The sequence below is a fragment of the Dermacentor albipictus genome, chromosome 2, assembly GCF_038994185.2.
Source record: "Dermacentor albipictus isolate Rhodes 1998 colony chromosome 2, USDA_Dalb.pri_finalv2, whole genome shotgun sequence".
Taxonomy (NCBI): Eukaryota; Metazoa; Arthropoda; class Arachnida; order Ixodida; family Ixodidae; genus Dermacentor; species Dermacentor albipictus.
In genome coordinates this window covers 166,453,359-166,474,817 of record NC_091822.1, presented here as the reverse complement: position 1 = coordinate 166,474,817, position 21,459 = coordinate 166,453,359, and the positions used below count along the sequence as shown (strand labels likewise).

Here is a 21,459-nt window from a genome sequence, read left to right as displayed (position 1 = left end):
TTAATTTGTATTTTTGTTTATGTTCAGGTGTTACTATACCTAGTCTTTTCATTTCTTCCTTATTTGACCAAGGCTCAAAGTGCTCAAGTAAAAGCCTCATCTCTGCTCTGCAGGGTTTCCCTACATTTACATTTTTCATTAATAGTATGCTTTAATGAATTTAAAATACAATCAAATCGGAAGGTCGACTAAAATAATGAGTGCATCAATATGCACGAAGGTGTTGCCTATGGTTAATATCTTCTTATTTTTTATTTTTGCAAGTGTGTGTAGAGCTCCTCTTTTTCTAAGACTACAGCTACACCAAACGATTGTGACGTTCATCTTAAAACAAACCCCAACCTAAAGTAAGCATAGGTGTGCCATTTGCTCCCTTAACAAGAACCTTGCTTGGTTGGTAACATTTGCTATACGTAGTATTCTCAAGTGAAAAAAAAAAAAATTTCCCCCATTTCTCATGCACAGTGGTCAGTCGAAACTGCTCGACCACAAACCCTTGCCCCGAGAACCAGGAGTGCATTTTCACTGGCCCGAGCTACGGCTTCTGTATCTGCCCGAAGGGATTCACTTTAGAAGCCACTGGGTTCTGCCGAAGTGAGTCACAGTGATACCAAAACTTTTTCTCATCCCACCTACACGAGAAAGTACTGCAGAGCTGACAGTTTCTCATTGTGCTTCCAGATATCAACGAATGCGAAGAGATCAGCGAGTACTCGCCATGTGGTGCCAACGCCCAGTGCCGCGATGCGGTGGGAACGTACCAGTGTCTTTGTGCACCAGGATATACTGGAAATCCTCGACAAGGCTGTTCACCCATTCGTAAGCTTCTCTCATGTTTTCTTAAAATGTTTACAAGGAGTGAAAGCCAGCACATATGCTATCATTGCTAGTTATTAGACATATGCAACTATTCTTGAGGTTTTTGCTGGCCCAATATGTTTTCAGTGCATTGTAAAGCCACGCCAAAACCACTGAGGGCAGTCATGAGTCATCAATAGTCAAAATGTACCCATGTTTTACATTCAGGCTGTTCCGTTACGTTGATGGGCAACACTACTAAACTGACATTACTGTCCTAGCCATGCAATAGTGGATGCAGTGACTCTGTTATTTCTGTACTATGTGGAGCCCAGTCATAAATTGTTTCGAATTGCGTAACATTGTTTTATTTACGTATCTGTTCCTACAATGTCCCATAGTTCTCTTTGGACATTAAACAATGAAGCTTCGGTTAATTGAAGCTACTGATCATTCAAAAATTGGTTGTCCCCGGGGGTTTGCATTGACTCGATTCAAGTGTATTAATTCTGGTGGCGCACAATTTCACCTGCCTCACTGCATAATTCAGTGTACAGTCTTCGTTGTCTTCGACTGTGAACAATGTCTCTTCTCTTTCGCTATAAAAGATATCCACATGCCCCATTCTTCAACAACGTCATCAACGAGCTGTTTTTCACTTTAGGAATTCGCTGTCGGAACGACCCAGACTGCCCGTCAAACGAAAACTGTGTTCGTGGACAGTGTCAGTGTCTTCCCCCGTACATACTGGAAGGCGACTCTTGCAAAGGCGAGCATTCTTTACTGTCTTCATCTTTCTTTGTATATTCTGGCACTTTGCCCATGTGCTTTGTGTTATTGACAGTGTCACCTACGAAGCAATTTGTAGGAATGACAGAACAACCAAGATGCATTCACTGAAGATAGTGGTAATGTGTAAGCTACGGAGTTATGAAGACGAAAACCATACGAGAAATAAAGTGTTTCTATTCAGCGCCATATCGCTTGCTTCCATTCTGGTGCACACGTGTGAGCTGCTGAGATTTGAGGAGAGCTCCTTCAATAGAAATCTTTCTTGCCATACAGATCCTTGTGCTTGGATCCAGTGTGGCCAGTATGCGACATGTGCCATCACACCGGCAGGACCTCAGTGCCAGTGTAACCCTGGTTGCACTGGTAACCCGCAAACTGGCTGCTGGGGTAAGCTTGACACTGATTACACTAGTTGCCTTTAGTGGAGTTAATTTAACGAGAATCTGTACTGCTCGCCAAAATATACCACATGATAGACAATACCCTTATATGGCACTCTGGTACTGCAAACTGAAAGCAGAGGGGAAAAAGAAGAATGAAGAAAAGACATGTTCATCGTTTTTCATGTAGCAGTAAAATAAGTTGTCAGGGTCTCATGATATTTGGTAGTTCAACATAGACAAAGACTTGCAAAAAGCATTTGCAGAAATATGCTGGCAGTCTCCGTTATTTTCCCTGATCTTATTTTGCTATTTGAATGAGCTAATGAGTGCTAACTAACCTCGCTATCACTCAATTTACCGTTTCAAGTCTGTCACTGGTTGTCTCTTCAAGATTTACCATAAGTTTCACTTTGCAGCTAAAAAGTGGCTGCTTAAGCAAAATTGCTTTTATTTTCCTTTTTTTTTTTCATGCACCCACAAATATCTGTCTTGCTTAGGTTGTCTTCAGAAAAGACTCAAGTTCATTATTCCGGTCTTGATGTTTTTTGCAGATGTGAACGAATGTACGTCAAACCTTCCAATTGACCCGAACGGCCCATGCGGAGTTGGAGCCATCTGCATCAACTTCATCGGTGGATTCCAGTGCGAGTGTCCACCGGGAACCACAGGCGACCCGTTTGGAGTTGGATGTACGTCAAATCACTTTGTCGCTGCTCTCCACATCGCTCATTCCGTGTCCTCTCCTGAGCTTGAGTTGCTAAAACGGTGGCATCTTTTGTTGCAGGCCAAGGATCCGCTGCGTGCAGGTCGGACGACCAGTGTCCTCGCAACGCTGTCTGCGAAGCAAAAGGCGCCACTTGCTATGGTGAGCTGCTTCCCTTTTTTTTTATATTGGTGCATATGAATCCATTTTACTACCTGATTTTCATATGTGCAATACAGTAGTACCCTGATGTTTGCGTGATTTAGGTATTTGCAACATTGAGAGCTTTCTTCGAAGCAGTCACTTCGGTAGCCTAGTACTTCAGCAACCAGATTGCTTCAATACAAAACTTCAGGTTGTTGTTTCTTTGTGTTCATCAAATGGCATGGATGCAGATGCATCTAGAGACTAATTGGAACAAGTTAACAGTTTGTTTAAGATCCGAGGAAGCTCTTCCTGTTGATAGCAGGTGGCCCAGAAGTTTCCCACAAGAACACTGTTGTGTGTAGCTGTAAGCTATCTCCATGATGGCAGAGAACCCGCAGTCACTCATGAGGCACTTTTCTCACACATAACAGCACTGCAAATGTTTCATACTAATCTTAGCTTAATAGGATCATTGAATTGAGACATTCACTACATCAAGGTCATTTGCCTTAAAAAACATACCAGATCAATCAGAAGTGATACCTCCATTTAATTTAAGTCTAATAATTGTGCCAGTTATACTGTATGAGTAAGTTATGCCATGGGGGTTCCACTTTCGTGTAGCAACAGGTTAACAAGAGAGTTCAGTTGAGTTTTTCTTGCTTTCAAAGTATGCGAAATCTCACTTTGCACTTATCTTTTATATATAGAAATACACCACCTCGTCTAATAAAGTTCTAATTTTAATCAATTTTCACATTTTTATTGGCGGAAGTACGTTGTGCATCATCTCGTCATTGTGTTGCCTTCCATTGCTCTTCAGATCCTTGTGTGACATCCGAGTGCGGTCCAAACGCTTACTGCGAACCGAAGGACCACAAACCAACGTGTTGGTGCCGGCCCGGCTACGAAGGTGATCCCTACGACCTTGAGAAGGGTTGCCAATCACGTAAGTCGCAATCTAACCGGTTATTCTTGGGTTACGGACTTCTATCCATATTACTGTGTACTGTATTGAGGACTGAGAAGTAATGACTTAGTATGCATAATATTCAATAAAGAGCAGGCACATAGTGTTCTGCGCACATGTGAGCATGTGGCAACATTGTGCTGCATGTAAAGCAAGCAACAATAAACTTGCCGTGGCCCAAGCTTGGATATTTGGAAATTCCGTTTAACTTAAGCTAGTCTCAAAATTCTGATTGGCCTTCTATGTTTCCAGTGCATCCTAAAGCAGTGCAATCTAAATAAATGAAATGTAGATTTCTTTTAATTAGAACATTTTGACTTCTCAAGTCAGAGGAGCATGGCCAAAAACTTCAAATTGGGACACTCATGAGAAATTAAGGGTTCAAACATGCCCACATTTGATGTTCACGGTGTTGCATATGTTGGCGGACGCCACTACATAATAGTGTCACCAGCCCACCGCAACTGGAGTGGTGCATCTATAACAGAGTAGCTGCTTGGGCTGGTTGGTGAAAAGTTCTTTCGTCAAGGAAACACTCTGTCTTGTTGCCATCTTTCCTTCCACATGAATTGTGCGCTAAATAAGGTGTTTCTTCGACAAAAGGGTGGTGTGTCTACATCGGTTTGTAGAACTGTTTCTGGTGATGTATATAATCTGTTCTAGCATTGCTGGGTGCGCATACCTGCTTATGTTACAACCCGTTATTCTGTTCTGAGTCATGCCTTTTGCAACTTTAGATGAATCGAACACGATTCAGCAGTCTCTAGAACGTTTAATTTAATTAGCTAGAGTTGACTTAAATTGGGAAGTTTCTGCTGCATTTTCATAATAGAGCAGTGTCGACCCTACCTTTGTGTCTCTGCAGAAAGATATGTGTGTGCCTTTGCAATTAGGACACTCTACTCATCTTGCGCATGTGATTAGCCATACATCGTGAATGTATCATACAGTATAGGTGACTAAATTGGAATTGATATATTTTGTGTCTTTCGCCTCGATCACTCACCATGCTCTCTTTTTCTTTAAAACTTTCCCAGCGTGCTCCAAGGTCTGGTGCGGCACGAATGCACACTGCATCGTCAACTCGAGAAACGAAGGCGTCTGCAAATGTTTCGAAGGCTTCCGCGGAAACCCCTGGGAGGGAGGAGAATGCTCACCCGGTATGCAAGTCATCATTTTAAATAAATCAGCCCATCAATCAATCAATTAGCTAGTTTTATGAAGCCCTCAAATGTTCAGTTGGCATCAAAAGTTCACGGCCCGTGGGTTTTGCAGAGAGTAGAATTTCCAAGGAGCTTGGGACCGCAGGCAGTAAAACCATACAATATTATGTTCTTTGCATATACTTGCACACACTGGAAATCGAGATTCCAGGCTGCATAGCCGGGCTGCAGAAATACTAAGTTTTCCATACAGTTCCATGGCCCATAAACTTTTAACGGCAACCCTATGCACTGTGTGGTACGTAGATATAAGAACTAGCTTCTCAGAACCATTACTTGCTTAATGAAACTATGGAAAGTACTGTTTGCTGTTTCATTCTAGCAGGTTTCAGTATTTTGCAAAACCTTAATGCTTAGAACCATACTGAAGAATATTTTCTTTCTAATTGTGGCAATTATTATTTTCAGCTGTTCTTACTTGGGCACAAACCAATTTCTAGGGTATTTTAATGCGCGTGTCTGTTTCAATTACACTGTTAGCATTTTCACTCACATTGTCAGATGATGCTCTTGAGTAGTGAGCGGGGTGTCAGCTGGCATCTGATTCAATGAGGTTGCCAGAATTATATCTTTAACCATTCTATTGTGTGTCTGAAGCAATGTCAATCATTGTAAGCTCTTCAGTATGCGTGCAACCTAGATTTACTTCTTAATTTTCTTTTATACCCAGAGTCGCACTGTTCAGAATCCAGGCCTTGCGCCAAAGGACAGGAATGTGCTGCTGGCTACTGCATAGGTTTGTTGACACTCAAATGACAGATTTTCAGCTATTCTTTCAATTCACTATTACTTGAAAATGAGTTGTTTATCCTTGTTTCTTCTTCATTAGATCGATGCAAGAACATTCAGTGCGGCATTGGAGCACGCTGTGACGAACAGACTGGTACCTGCGTCTGCCTGCCGTACTTCCTGGGCAACTCGGAGGTCATGTGCGTTCCACGTAAGCAAGTTTATCACCTTCCTGTTGATGACTGTGAGTTCAATGAGGAATTGTGCAACATGGAAAACTGATTAGATTAAAGCAGCTTAATAATATATTTACCACATTGTCTGTTTCCCTGCAGCTGTACTGCCACCTACGTGCAATCCGGGATGCGGAGCTGGGGCACACTGTATGTACGCTGTGCACAACAAGTGCGTCTGCAACCCTGGACTCTACGGAAATCCATACACGGGCTGCAGTGAGTGCTTACCACAGTTTACCTTGGACCAGATCATTGTGTTTCACTGTCTAGTACAGTACCTCTGAAAGAAATTGCAGCACACAGGGTTGCAACATTTTAGCTTAGATAAGTGAAAGCACTTCACTGCTTGGGAGTGTGTAGCTGTGTGATGTTTGTATGGTTCCGCCTGCCAAGAACTGGCCTGTGTGACCAGTACAAGTCGCAGTATGAATCTTAGGGCTGGACTGCTGTAGAACCTTCTTTATACATATTCACAAATAGATGTGAGGAGAAGCCTGCCACGGAGTCTCAGTGGCCATGGCATTTCTCTGCTGAGCATGAGGTCACAGGTTCAATCCCCGGTCACGGTGACCACATATTGACGGAGGTGAAATGCAAGTACGCTTGTCTACTTTAGATTTAGACGCACATTAAAGAACCCCGGGCGGTTGATAATAATGTGTGGCCCCCCGCTACAGTGCATCTCACCGCCATTTTTGTTTCTGTGGGTATCGATAAACCAAATAGCGAGAAGAAGACACTATTCAGAAAAATGTATTGCGTTATCTAATCGAATGAGATAGTTTGGATATTGTCCACCACCATGAATGTGTCCGTGAGGTTCTACTGCATTCGTAGAACCTGTTCTTGTTTTGATATTGAGTACAGAAAATAGTTCTGCACTATAGCTTAACTGCGGGCCTTAAAATCAAAGTTCTTCATCTGTATTTTGGGTTTGGCATTGTATCATCATACTTTTGGTAAGAGCACAACATTAGCATGGACAAAATGAAGAAAAACACGACAACAAAGTACTGTGTTGTGTTTTCCTTCCTTTTGTCCGTGTTGCTTTTGCACTCTTACCAAAAGTACGATGATTCCTAGCCAACTCACCCACCTTGCTATCTTGCTCTGGCATTGTATAACCTGGAAGGATGCTTTTGTGTTTCTGTGTAGTGCATTTGTGTTGAAGGCTTTGAGCCAAGCATCTCGGGAAGTTACTGAAGCAGCGTTAGTTCACCTACGAGATGCAGTGCGTGTCAGTCTTGTGCATTAAGCTCATCGTAGTCACACACAGCCAATTGTGTTTTCAGCTCACGACAAGCCGCGCTGCACTGCCACCACTTGCGGAAGCAATGCCCACTGCATTGAAACGGGTGACAAAGTGGAATGCCGCTGTCCAGCGGGATTACAGGGAAATCCATTCACTCGGTGTGATGGTGAGTGTTGTGGATGCTACAGTGATCTGCAAATACCTGGTACTCGTCAGATAAAATGCATTCTTAAGTGCTCTGGACTTGCATTACTCATTAGGAAGGAGTTAGTAGTCTGGGTTTGACCATCAACATGCATGGTATTGGTATTAGGCTTAGTATTAGTGTTCTATATATATATATATATATATATATATATATATATATATATATATATATATACCTACTATCAGCATTTTCTTAGTATAAGCTTTATTAGGCTTGGTATGAAGCATAGCATAGGTATATCTACCAGAGTTAGCAGCATTCTGGTTTCAACCAGCCATGAACAGGTTTTGACTTGGGAGGTGGCATCAAAAAGTTGCACGCGCAAGTAATACTGCATATGTTTTGAATCAACCATGCTAAGGTCATTCTAAGCTGCACAGTTATATCCACTGTTCAAATTTTTAAGTGAAGCTGTGCATAGCATGGATTCTTTCTATTCATATTTCTTATTATGTTGCCTCAGTGTAGAGAGCACCTTGTAAAATTCTGTGGGCTAACACGCTTGCATGCAAAGCACGTCTCTACATGCATGTGCAAGGGGCTCAAGCTCAGTACAGCTGCGTACAATTTCTCACTAAGAATTTCTTTATGTTTGCTCATTGGTTAAAGTCAGTGGCCTAAAATTTCTCATTGTTATGCTGTCTAGGGGCCATTGATCAGTAGCTATAACAACCACAGCACCATATGTATAGCATAATTACTCCATGTCTTTCTAGCTGCAGGTGCTTGTCAATTAAGCATTGTAGGGCATGACAACGCGAATTCAATAGCATTGCTTCATAACTACAATGCTTTACCCTCACCTCTTTCAGACATTGATGAATGCCTTGGTACTGGCAGCGTCTGTGGCACCGACGCTAGTTGCCTCAACACCTTTGGCAGTTTCAAGTGCATCTGTCCAGACGGAATGATCGGAAATCCACTGTTCGCCTGCAGTAAGTTTTGTTTTTCTCCTTGTTTTAATATTTTTTGCCAGAGCTCCGTGAGCAACAACACTTTGAGGTATAATAATTTATGGTATGCTTGAAACTGAGGATCTCACAAAAGTCCGATCTAGTCAGAGAAAAAGCGCAGTATATATTTTCAGTTAGGCAATGAGCATTTCGTCCCACTCACCTAGAGCCTGAACTTTCCCAGAAAAGACACTAGCTCTAAGCATTTTCTTAAAAGCATTCAGCTTTGAGCTTCGTTTGTCACTTGCCATCAGGCATATGTAAATCTATATAATACAGCACAATGAATTTTTTGAAGAAATTAATTATGCATTGATGTAAAAGGACTATTAACAGGCTGCCTATTGCTCTCCTTTGCTCTTACTTCAACATATGAATTCGCACTTGACACTTGGTGTTTGTTTATTTCAAAAGTGCACTCTGTGGAATAAAAGAGCAGGCAAAGGTAGTACAACATATCCAGTATGAATTGCTCACATATCATTACAATTGCTTGTTCAACCTCTGTTAATAGCTATAGTTATCATGTATCGGAAATGGTCGGCTTTGAGGACATCCTTTTTTCAACTACTGTGGGTCACCTTAAGCCTTCATCTTCCTGTGAACTTCCATCTCGTTTTAATTGTGTGAAATTACTAGTACATATTATAATGCGCATAATATCTGCTTCACGCTGTGTGCACCACACTAGTGGTGTGTCTGTCTAGACTTGTATTCCACAAGGTGAACATTTTAAAACGAGGTCATACCAACTGGCTTCATTCACAGCAATAACATTGTTCTTTCATGCTGCCTTCGCGCATACTTCAAGATGTACGCAGGGTACGTAGGCACACTAGAACTGTTTCAGTAGCACGGGCAAGACCACAGGGAACTGATCCCGTGCCTCGCTGTTTATCGATTCAGCTCCTCGGGGACCGGATACGGTGATACCAGGAGGAGGTGGCGGTGACGTACCTCCACCACCAGTGCTGCCGCCCGTCCCGGTCACGACCTTCACTCCTCCCATTCCACCCGTTGTCTGCAACACGGATCACGACTGTGGGCCTCTCAGTGTTTGTGTGCCTGGAATCGACAACCGCCGACATTGCATCCGTGAGTTGGCTGCTTGTGTGCCTTGGGGAGGTAAAGATTTGCCTCTACTGCAGTAGTACCTCACTGCCTGTAGCTTGAATTTTGAACTTGGATTTCTGCATGAAAATATCTGAATAATGGAACTTTGAAAATAAACTGTCTTCATAGGTGGACCTTATTCCCTTTTAGTAAGTAAAGAACCTTTTTTTTTGTTGCATTTGTCAACATCTGGCACTTATGTCAAGGTTTTATGTGAATCCCACCACTATCACCTTCGAGATTACTTGACGCTAACTACTATTCACTTCCACTTTGCTTTGAACCAAGAAATTGGTATTTGCACAAGCCTAATAAGCAGCTATGAAAGCACAGTTGCTCTAATTCAGAATTGCCCTTATAATTTTGGTCTGGCACTATACTGAAAGTGCCATGTTGCATTCGGCAAACATGTCTTTTTCACACAAGATTTTTCTTTTAATTTGCAGAATGCCGCCAATCTCTTAGAACCTTTCTATCATAAATTGTCCGTTATGACATGCACTCATCTTCAGATTTTCATACAGCATTCTGTGTCAACAGAGGGTACAACAAAGTTTCGTTTCTTAAAAAAAACACCTGGAGAATGTGAACTCTGTTACTTTGGGATCCATGAAAGGGCTTGTTACCCTCATTTGAGCCATCGGTAAATTTTCACTCGTAGGTCCCTGCGAAGACAGAGTTTGTGGGCCAAACGCAGCTTGTACAGTGGAGAATAGGGTTGGCGTCTGCCAGTGCATACAAGGATTCCAAGGCGACCCTGGTGACTTGGAGACTGGCTGCACACCACCAAGAGGCAAGTTGATGCCTCTCACAAATGCTGGCACGAGATGGCAAACCGCAAATTTAATCTTCTCTCAATTAGTCATTCAGCCTGCTCTGCAGAGTAGGGTAATCATCTGTGACACAACTTTAACTCAGCATATTCAACAAGTGTGTTGTTCAATTTCTAATGCTTGTTGAAGTCGTTTGCACCAAAGCAGTTGGACACGCGCTTGAGTTTCTCTGGTGTATTTGCTCTGCACTGTCATGGCTGCATAAATCCTACACTGAATGAATGAATGCGTGTTGTTTAGTGGCACAAGGGCCAGGTATGGCCAAAGAGCGCCATGCCAGTGTTAGTGACTTCGCAACAGAGTGCTGAGTTCTATGAAGTTGATGTGACGTGGCTGTAAAGGGGCCTTAAAAATAGTCAATGTTAAGCACTTAAAATCTACGTGTAATAAGATTATGGCAATGACCAATGATGTGTACTATGAGCATTAAAATGCACTGCAAAAAAATGATACAATATAGAAAATATGTCAGATGCCAAGATTGGCTAGAACACTACTACCTCACTAGAGCTCTTGAAACACAAGAAATTCTATACTGTGTTTCATACTTAGCAGGCAATGCTATGGAAGCTGTACAAGTAGAATGATCACGGCATGTGCATTTCGCGCAGTGCAGTTGTTTCTAATCCACGACACCTCTAACGGAATAACTACTTCCTACATTACAACTACAACTTGCGGACATAAGGGTGCATCAAATTGCATATTGTTTGACCACCGTTGTGCTTCCGCTATGTGACATACTATACTACGACAAGCATTGCGCTGTGACCGTTAGTCACAGAAACATGTCAATTCGCTTGTTCACAGGCAAATAGGTTCAGATCTGCAACACTTTTCATCTAATAAATACATGCGTCATATTTTACGACATAAAATTGAGACTTATCCTTACATCAAGTTACATGATGTGTACCTATATCTTTCTTTCTTATATGACATGTTGTTTTTTGCTCACAAATGTGAGCAATGAGAGGAGTCTCTCTAGCCATCGTAGCATTGCCTGCAATCTATGTATGCACTGTGCAAGTGCTTGTAGTTAAAACTTGCGTGTATGAAAAAAGCAGCACAGTTATTTATCAACAGGGTAAATTTAACAGGATTAGATTTATCCAGTCCTGCCCAACTTACTGATGCTACGAGCAAACCTCCGGCAATTTTGCTTACTTACACCTTTTCTTTTTCTCTGTCTTTTATTCAAACAGCTGGAACCGTCTGTGAAACGGACGATGCTTGCAATCCTAATGCTGCTTGCGTGGTCAGCCAAGACAACACCCGCAAATGCCAAGGTACCATTTTCTCTGCATTTGTGTTATTATTTGTCTCTAGGTATATAAGTTTAGGTTGCAAAGTAGCAGAGACAGTGAAGTACTAACAACGACATGTCATTTTTCTAAGTAGTCTACGCAGTGTTGCCTGTAGAACACCGATACACAAGATCGTAAGTGCCATTGCGCATTGAATAATCAAATGCAATGTGATTTTTACAACACTCTTGAACTATTAGCCTACTTAGTAATGAATACAGTATGACTTTACTTCATGGTTCAAAAACAGCATGACTTCACTTTGCTTTGACAAGATGGAAGGCACACCATTTGCCAGCGCCTTCACCACAAAGTTCAAAGAACGAGAGAGCAGTTAACAGGAAATGGTTCACCAGAAGCTGTTTGCAGTTATTAAACACTGGTGATTCAGGCCAGATTGGCAATTGTTGCTTACCAAAATTGATAGCAGTGGCAGACATCAGAAATTACACTGTGATCTATAGTAAGCTCTTCAATTAACTAATTCTAGCTAATTAACATTTTAAATGACATTACTGCACACACTGCATATATTTAATCAAAGCCAGTAAGTGTCCAAAGCATATCCGTTTGGCAGGAATACGGAGACTAGTGCTTGTTCCGAGAAAGCCACACTGAACCAATAGCTAAATGCATTAGCATTCCATGCAGTTTCTGACGAATCCTGCCTTATATAAGCACTGCAAGGCAGAACAAAGCACCAGCACATTTTTTCGTTTATTCTCAGGACGGATATCTTGAAACTGATGCTAGTCTCGTGAATTTCACTTACTGGACGTGCCTAGAGTAATAACCAGCCTCAATTCACTTTCAGTCTTATTTTTCTCCAGATTAATTATGGTGTATTTAAAACCAAGAAAAGAAATTCTTTCCTGCCACCTAGCATATTTATTTGCCAGAGAAGACACAGGTACAGACAAGGAGTGTGTACTATGCTTAACTTAATTCACTAAGTTCGGAGTCTCTATATCTTTAGGGTCTTGTTACATTTATTTTGTGCCACTGTGTTTTATAACATCATCTTCGATCCACTTTACAGATGTCTGCGTCAACACTCAGTGTGGTCCAAACGCTGTTTGCCACGCCATTAGCCACAGAGCAAACTGCATTTGCAAGGATTCCTACTACGGTGACCCCAACGATCTTATTCGTGGCTGCACAAGTAAGTTGATTTGGAATGCACGCATTTTGCATTTCTTGACACTTGTTATGTATTTGCAATATCTGTGTAGTAACCAACGTGAATATCTTGGAGATAGTTATGACATCTTATTCAAATACTTCATCTATTTATGAGTTAGAATAGTTATCAACTGTGTTAGTCGATCAGCCATTCACTAGCCTGGGCCTCTAGTCTGGTCCATCAGTACTTTTGGAGGATAGCATCACTTTCAGTGAACCCTGGTTGGCTAGTAGAATGCCTGTTTCTGAAGTAAGGTGTTGCACGACTCCAAAGTAAAGTTATCTTAAATGTGATCATTTGAGAATACGACCCCTGCAGTGTAATTTACATCAGTAAGTAAAAAGGGTGGCATGCTAAATCATGCCACATAGTGATAGACCCTTTGCTTGTATTTGTCTAACACTATCTTGTAATAGGCCCCATACTTGCTTTAATTTCTTAATATTGTGCCGTTTGCTGTTATGTAAACTTGGAGGTAACGTGAAAATCTGGCATAAAACTGAGTACCAAGCAATCAGTGTCACAAATATTGGTTGGAAAATATTTCATTTAATTGCATTTAACTTTACTTGCCTTTTGAGCAATTATCTGGGAAGCACTGTTTGCAGTTTTTCAATGAGTGAACTCCTACAGTGTATTCTTTGAAAGCAGTGAAATTACAGACAAAATAAATAGAACCCTGATCCTAATCAATTATTCTTCCTTTTTGCAGCCAAACCACAACACGAGTGCTTGGAAAACAAAGACTGTGGCGAACGTTTTGAGTGCAAACTTGGCACCAAGGGAGTCAAGCAGTGCCGAGATGTCTGCGAAGACAAGACCTGTGGCAAGAATGCTGTCTGCTTGGGAGAACATCACAAAGCCATCTGCGAATGTCTGCCAGGCTTCATTTACGACGGCACAGGCTGCCAGGTGCCCGACGATTGCGCGGTTGACCAAGACTGCCTTGAGCATGAGGCCTGTCGCCACCAGGCTGGAGGAAACAAGTGTGTCGACGTCTGCCTGCGACACGCTTGCGGTCCGAATGCAAGGTGTGTGGGACAGAAGCATGTCCCAACGTGCTTCTGCCGCGAGTCCTTCTTGGGCAACCCGAACGACCGCATCAGGGGTTGTCAGCCGCTACTCGACGTCTGCATCCAGGATGCTGACTGTGCGGAGAGCGACCGCTGCCTACCCGACTCGAGAGGCATCAAGAACTGCACCAGAACCTGCATCAAGACTCGCTGTGGCCCCAATGCACATTGCATTGGCAGGCTTCACAGGCCTGTCTGCGAATGTCGGGAAGGTTACAATGGTAATCCCGGCGATGTTGCGCAAGGCTGCACACCCATAGCTCGTGACCGTTGCCACAGCAACCATGACTGCAAGGGATATGAGGTTTGCAAGATTACTCCAGTGGGAATCAAGGACTGCATTGAACTTTGCCTCGACTATGAATGTGGACCGAATGCAAACTGTATTGCCATGGACCACCTGGCAGCTTGCGAATGCCTCCCGGGATTCGCAGGAAATCCCCATGACCTGCGAAGGGGATGCATGCGACACTTGTGTGAGCAGGACCACGACTGTTCCGACTCTGCCGTATGTTTGTTGACTCGAGTTGGCATCAGGAACTGCACCGATCCGTGCTGGGACAGACGCTGTGGTCCCAATGCTGACTGCATCACAGTGCACCACAAGGCCACTTGTGAATGCAGGCCTGGGTACGAAGGACTCGCTGATGACATTCGAGAGGGCTGCACTCCTACTCCGAAGTGCCGAACGAGCAGTGATTGCAGGGATGACGAGATTTGTGCCGTTGACCGCAACGGCATCAAGAGTTGTCTTCCAGGTTGCACTACCACCTTGTGTGGACAAAACAGTGTCTGCCGGACAGAGAATCACATAACTATCTGCCAGTGCCGCGAGAACTTTGTTGGAGACCCGTACAATCGTGAGACTGGGTGCTACATTCAACCTGAACGATGTTACAGGGACAACGATTGCCCTTCTATTGCTGTCTGCAAGAGGGTATTTGATGGCAAGAATGATTGTTACGATGCCTGTGAAGGCCATAGTTGTGCTCAGGGAGCTGTTTGCCAGGCGGTTAATCACAGGCCAACTTGCGTTTGCAAGCCTGGCCTCGTTGGAGACCCCCTGGCGGGTGGTTGCCACATTCCGGACGAATGCCAGATTGATGAGGACTGCAGAGAGGATCTCATTTGCCGACCTGACACAACAGGCCTGAGAAAATGTGTTTCTGTGTGTGTCTACGAAAAGTGTGCACCAAATGCTTACTGTACAGGTGTGCGTCACAAGGCTCAGTGCATCTGCCCCCCTGGTACACAGGGGGATCCTTACAATCCTCACATAGCTTGCTTGCCAACTCAGCCTGTTGCCGAAGGTTGTACCTCTGACGATGAATGCGCTTCTCACGAGGTGTGCATTCATGGTGACAAGTGCACCGATGCTTGTGAAAGAAAACAGTGTGGCCCCAACGCAGTTTGCCGTGTGCACAACCACCGGCCGTCTTGCCACTGTCTGCAAGACTACAAGGGTGACCCTGACAACCCAATAAACGGGTGCCGGCCAAAGGACGAGTGCCAGATTGACGAAGACTGCAAAAGGCTGACTGATGTCTGTCGAACTGACAACACAGGCAGCAAGAGGTGCTTTGACGCTTGCCAATTCAACAAGTGCGGGCCTAACAGCGTCTGTGTTCCAAGGCAGCACTCATACGAATGCCAATGTCGGCACGGCTTTGTTAGGGATCAAGAGAATGTGCTTGGCTGTGTTGAGCGAGAGCACGACGAATGTCGCAACCACACTGGCTGCCCCACTACTTCCGCCTGCATTCCTAACACCATTGGTGTGATGAAGTGCGCTGAAGTTTGCATCAGTTTCAGCTGCACACCCGATGCAGACTGCATTGCATTCAACCACAGGGGCCGTTGCACGTGCCGAGAAGGCTATACCGGAGATCCCAACAGCAGGGGAGGGTGCCAGAAGATTCCAGAACCAGAGTGCATTAACCACGCTGACTGCCCCCACCCCAATGAGGTTTGCCAGTTTGATGAAGCCTATGGCGAGCGCAGATGTCAAGATGGCTGCAAGTTCCTAAAGTGTGCCCCTCGTGCGGTTTGCGTCGTCGACAACCACCTACCCAAATGCACATGTCCAAACGGACTCTACATTGGCGACCCTTACGACCAGCGTGAAGGGTGCAAACAGGTGGAGTGCCTCAAAGACGAAGATTGCCACATCACCAAAGCCTGTTTTCCAAACTTTTACTGCGAAGACCCTTGCGTAGATGGCTGTGGAGTCAACGCCGGCTGTGTGGCTCAGAACCACCAGCGTATTTGTCACTGCCGTCCTGGCTACACTGGCGATGCCTTGGTTCGATGTGAGGAGATTCACTATTGTGATTCCAACCCGTGCCACTCTTCGGCAAAGTGCATCGATGTGCCTAGCGGCTATGAGTGCGTCTGTACAAATGGCTTCATAGGGGATCCATACCGCCAGGGCTGTCGCCATCCCAACTCTTGTCCTCACGGGAACGGGGATTGCCCTAGTCACCTTGCCTGTTACCCCGACCGTCTTGGTCAACCAATGTGCCAAAACCCCTGCGACCATTTCAAGTGCGGCTTGAACACCGCATGCCGGGCCGAAGGCCACGCTGCCACTTGTGAATGCCAAGTGCACTTCAGGGGAGATCCAGCTGTGGGATGCAGCCGTGAGTCTGTTGTCTGCCTGAGCGACCACGACTGTGCGTCTGGCTATGCTTGTGTCGACGAGCAGTGCCGCCTTGTCTGCACCCGAGAAAGTGACTGTGCTGCCGGCGAGAAGTGCATCAACAGCCGGTGCGTCCAGCCTTGCTTCTCCCACACGGATTGTCCTCCAAAAGAAGCATGCCTCAGCGCTGGTTACTGCCAAGTTGGTTGCAGAAAGAACAGCGACTGCCAGCACGATGAAACCTGTTCACAGAACCGCTGCCAGAATCCGTGCGAGATCAAGGGCTTGTGTGGCCCCAATGCAATTTGCAAGGTCATCAACCACGAAGCCAACTGCAATTGTCCTGATGGCCTTACAGGAAATCCAACCCCTATCATAGGCTGCAAAAGGCCGGTGGTTACATGCACAGGATCTTGTCCCAAGGGCTTGTCATGCATAGAGAACAGGTGCCGAGCCGTCTGTAGTGGTTGCATCATTGGAGAAGCCTGCGTCAACGACTTTTGCATGTGTGAGTTTGTGGATTTCTTGCATTAATAAGTTGTGAGTGTCCTTACCACAAAGTGAACAATTGCTAAGTAATATAGAACTTAGGTGGTGAACGCATTAAAAAATTATTTGTTTCTTTCTTGCGTTGGGTGCGTGTAGCATCACTACTCTAGTGTTCCCTGAGCTTCTAGCTCATTTCCTCAAGAATAAAAAGGAAAATGACTGACGTATGATTCATCCTGATAACACTGTTTTTAATGTATGAAATAACGACTTCCTCCCAGTTGGAAGTTTTGGACAGTGAAGCTATTCCTGTGAATTTGGTTTTCATTTGAGACATATCTTCACTGGCAGCAGCTGGTGATAATTGAAAAGGCATTGGAAAATTATGCCAATACTGTCTAAGACAGGGTTGTTTCAAATACAGTGTTCGTGAGTGCGAATTGCAACCATGAATTCATAAAGGAACAATACCGAACTGGGGGGTACTGTATATGGGGACCATATTCAACCGCTCTCAAGAGCAGGCTGCCTGTAAAAACATCTCTTCCTTTGTTGTTGTTGTTTGTTTTTGTTTTTTGCTTAGTGTGAATGCAGTTTGTAAGCATTTGACATGGATCTACCTGGGCAATAAATAATTTCCTTCCCTCTCTTTGTTCGTAGCGGCATGCTCTGGTGACAGTGACTGCCCGGCTGGAGAGCTCTGCATCCACGGCTACTGCCAAGTAGGCTGCCGATCAGACAGTGACTGCCAGGTGTACCAGCTCTGCTCGCTTAACCACTGCTCCTGCAAACCGGGTTTCCACACAGTGGAACATGGCTGCGAAGGTGACTCACTCATTCTTTCCCATCCTAGCAACATGAGAAGATGCGCCAACGTAGGGCCCAATGTTGTGCCACAGTAGCCTTACAGTAGACACTGTTGGTGCAACTTTGGCTCTGCTTACAGTGCTACTTGAGATCTGTGCCTTTAACACATACGTATGTCTAGTAGGAGAAACATGCCACTTTGTTATATCCGAACCTCATTATAAGCATTTATTGATTACATGCTGATATCGATAAGACACTTTACGTTTACTTCATTTTCCAATAATTCCTATATATGTGTTTGTTACATCAAGGTTCAACTGTGTTTCACAAGCTTACATTAGCTGGGTCAAGTTCAACTGCTTTCCAGACAATCGGTTCATGCCAAGAAAGAAAGCAGCTAACACACTTTGATAGAAGCATTGATATGACTCTACTGCCGATGATTTTATTTCTGGGACATGTCGATGAGTTTGTCTCTTCTTTTCACCCCTCTTTTCTGTTCAGATATTGACGAATGCCTGAACAACCCATGCCATTCCACCGGCATCTGTGAGAACACCATTGGCAGTTTCGTGTGCCGTTGCCCCGAAGGATTCATCGGAGATGGCTTCTCCGGTTGCACGAATCCTGGCGAATGCCCTCGAGGCGATTCGGATTGCCCGCTGAACGCCGCCTGCGACCAGAATGGCGTGACCAAGTGCATCAGTAAGTTGCTCATTCATTATAGTAACTGTTAAGGGGAGCATGCCGTGCTAACTCACGTTTAGTCTCATTCAAAGGTCATAACAAGCAATGAAAATTGCGTGAACATAGCTATTGAATTACCTATAAGCTGTGATTAAAAATAAGCTTTATGTACCGTTTCACCTCTACTGGCCTCTCTTATGCATGTCCACCTTTTAAAACACTAAAAGTTAAAAGATTTTGAAAAGCTTGATGGATGACCATTATGATAAAAATTCTGTTTAACAGTTTCCAACTAAAAGTATGTCTTTTCTAAGCAGTTGTTACATAAGTCACCTTCTGAGTTGTCATCAACGTGTCAATGTCTTTTCCAATGAGGAGCAACATTCTCAGGATCACCTTCAGTAACTTGGGAAAGAGCCATGGTAACATTTTACAGGAAACAGTGTTAGTCTCAAATGCCAACGTTTTAGCTTATGGCTGAATAAATTACTAACTTTTGTCAGTTCGATTGCCAATTGGCAGTCTCTGTTTTCTTGCTCTCGCAAGACTAACTTGAGGGAATGTTTGCCATGTCTCCAGATCCTTGTGAAGAAGAGCCTTGTGGACCAAACGCAGCCTGCACTGTGGTGAATCACAAGAGACAGTGTGCCTGTCCTCGAAGTGCCCTGTACACCGGTGATCCTTACGACAAGAACAGAGGCTGTGTTCAAGGTACAGTGTGTTCACCTCAGAGGTTTTATGCATCCAGCAACGATCTTCTGCAGTCGACTTCTGTTGATTTGGCAGTAATCAATTCAACATTCTTCTTAATTCTGATGTGTCTTGGAGTTCCAATAGGCACCCATACCTTTTAAAGCCCTTCCTTCATTCTGATGTTAACTACTTCGAACCAGTTTTGCATGTCTTACTGGGGTCCAGTTGATGGAAGTTGACTTAGCTGATACAGTACCATTTGTTTGCCTCCTAAAAGCACATAGTCACACTCCTGCAAATTTTATTGCGATGACGTTAACCAAACATTCTGTTTCCTGCTCATTTTGTGCATACTTGTTTTTCCAAACAAGAGGAATCTTTTATATCTTCTATTTGTTTATTTTTATGTGACAGTTATTCGCTGGGCTGTGCAGGATTATTAATGCCAGTAAATATTGGTATCATACGAGTTCGATCATTTTATGCCTAGGTGTAGTTTAACCACTGATAAGATTAGGATTACATCATTGATGAGCTGCAGCATGAGGCTTAGCAAATAAATGCTGTTTTTCTTGCAGTGGACTGCCTTCATGACACGGACTGCCCAGTCAACCAAGAATGTGTTCATTTTGTTTGTGAAAGTAAGTGTACCAAGGACTGAGCCATATATTAATGTATCGTGTCTTGATGTCACTTTCAATCTCAATACTGCTGTTGCGTTGCTCAAGGCATACATGTATTCCTTTGCAGGCCCTTGTGACAGGGTACAGTGTGGACCTCACGGTACCTGTACTGTTAAGGACCGCCAGGCTTTCTGTGAATGCAAGTTGGGCTACGAGAACAACGGAAGACTCAACTGTGTTGGTAAGGCTACAGGTCACTTATTCGCTGTGCTTCAGACCAGGGAACTCTAGTTGTTATTGTTGTATCTGCGCATACTGTTGTGATACAGCCTTCTTCTTGTGGTGCCACATTTTTGCGAATATAATGTGATACTTTCTTGTAAGGTTACTCATCTAGGCATGAGCGTTGTCATCAAAACTGAACTTTAGCTATATAGCGCAAGATATTTGCCCCCCTTCACCCTTCAGTGCATGCTGAGATTAGCCACTAGGCAACTGAGCTGTGCAGAAAAGCCAGCGTCTCAGTGTCAGTGTCAGTATGGGTGGGTACCCACGTATTGGAGAGGGCGTCCCTTCTAGGAATCTAAAGTGGAAAATGGGGAAAGGTTATGATGGAGCTTAACAGTCTGAATACTTGGTTCACATCTATGATACGGATGGATGTCCTGCCACACCATGCTGAAACGTTTTATTTAAAACCTAAGGTTATGACTTGTGTCAGGATTGCAACACTTTTATTTCTGGTTAATTAGAGTGCCCTCTGGGATTATGTTGAGGTCATGAATGTAACGCTGTAATGGTACTCAGAATATGATGGCACTCAGTATGTGTGCATCCATTTCTACATTCACATTGTTTTTCTTTTTCTCTTGTTTCTTTCAGATACGGATGAATGCAAACAGCACCCGTGCCACTACACCGCCATATGTGAGAACAATCCGGGAAGCTACATCTGTCGATGCCCTAGCAATTTGATTGGCGATGCCTACGGAAAGCAGGGAAGCGTTGGATGTAAGTGTGGCATTGTTTGTTGGAATTTGTACTTAAGCATTTTTGTGCCCAATAAAGAGCTGCTGATCAATTTCTGTTAAATTTTTTTTCACTTGTTGATGACAACACATATTAACCTGAACTTTTCCTGCCCCCCTCCTTTTTTTTTCTTTCTTTTTCAGGTCATGATCCAAACATCTGCTATAATGGAAATGCTGATTGCCCTCCAACATCAGCTTGTATTGACATCAATGGAACACCATACTGCAGAGGTTTGTAATGGCCTTTCAAAGAGATGGCAAAGACTTCAGTATTTTTTATCTTGCTCTACATATGCTAGTGACAGTCAAAAAAGGATAACAAATATGTTGTCTTTGTTTATCTGCACTGCCTTCTCTCTCTAAATGCTTCTTTACCTCAACCATTGCAGACCTGTGTGAAGACCCAACGACATGCGGCATCAATGCCAACTGTAGCACTGTTAACCACAGAGCTGTTTGCTCTTGTCGTCCTGGATATACAGGCAACGCAAAGCACCGCTGTGAGCTGGGTGAGTATTAGTTGCTCTAACTATTAAACAAACACGAGTAAAGTGAATCTGTAATTGTGGTCTCCTCCCAAACTAT

At 43.8% G+C, this 21,459-nt stretch overlaps 1 protein-coding gene and 1 long non-coding RNA gene across 5 annotated transcripts in view; one reads left to right on the top strand and one right to left on the bottom strand.

Annotated features, from left to right (window-relative positions):
- LOC139056277 (uncharacterized) overlaps positions 1-21,459 on the top strand; it is a 235,278-nt gene that overhangs the window by 153,998 nt on the left and 59,821 nt on the right. Inside the window, exons 22-47 of the mRNA XM_070534376.1 lie at positions 466-594; positions 682-819; positions 1,463-1,567; positions 1,864-1,977; positions 2,525-2,662; positions 2,758-2,838; positions 3,647-3,772; positions 4,831-4,953; positions 5,687-5,752; positions 5,846-5,956; positions 6,081-6,197; positions 7,274-7,399; positions 8,254-8,376; positions 9,301-9,489; positions 10,169-10,300; positions 11,546-11,629; positions 12,687-12,809; positions 13,543-17,049; positions 17,691-17,855; positions 18,345-18,545; positions 19,107-19,238; positions 19,799-19,861; positions 19,971-20,084; positions 20,726-20,854; positions 21,016-21,105; positions 21,264-21,383. Of these exons, the coding sequence (XP_070390477.1) occupies positions 466-594; positions 682-819; positions 1,463-1,567; positions 1,864-1,977; positions 2,525-2,662; positions 2,758-2,838; positions 3,647-3,772; positions 4,831-4,953; positions 5,687-5,752; positions 5,846-5,956; positions 6,081-6,197; positions 7,274-7,399; positions 8,254-8,376; positions 9,301-9,489; positions 10,169-10,300; positions 11,546-11,629; positions 12,687-12,809; positions 13,543-17,049; positions 17,691-17,855; positions 18,345-18,545; positions 19,107-19,238; positions 19,799-19,861; positions 19,971-20,084; positions 20,726-20,854; positions 21,016-21,105; positions 21,264-21,383 (6,546 nt within the window). The remainder of the gene's footprint in view (positions 1-465; positions 595-681; positions 820-1,462; positions 1,568-1,863; positions 1,978-2,524; positions 2,663-2,757; positions 2,839-3,646; positions 3,773-4,830; positions 4,954-5,686; positions 5,753-5,845; positions 5,957-6,080; positions 6,198-7,273; positions 7,400-8,253; positions 8,377-9,300; positions 9,490-10,168; positions 10,301-11,545; positions 11,630-12,686; positions 12,810-13,542; positions 17,050-17,690; positions 17,856-18,344; positions 18,546-19,106; positions 19,239-19,798; positions 19,862-19,970; positions 20,085-20,725; positions 20,855-21,015; positions 21,106-21,263; positions 21,384-21,459) is intronic.
- LOC139056278 (uncharacterized) overlaps positions 18,379-21,459 on the bottom strand; it is a 68,662-nt gene continuing 65,581 nt past the window's right edge. For all 4 annotated transcript variants that reach the window (XR_011512247.1, XR_011512249.1, XR_011512246.1 and 1 more), the window contains one exon: positions 18,379-18,513. This is a non-coding gene — a long non-coding RNA (uncharacterized lncRNA). The remainder of the gene's footprint in view (positions 18,514-21,459) is intronic.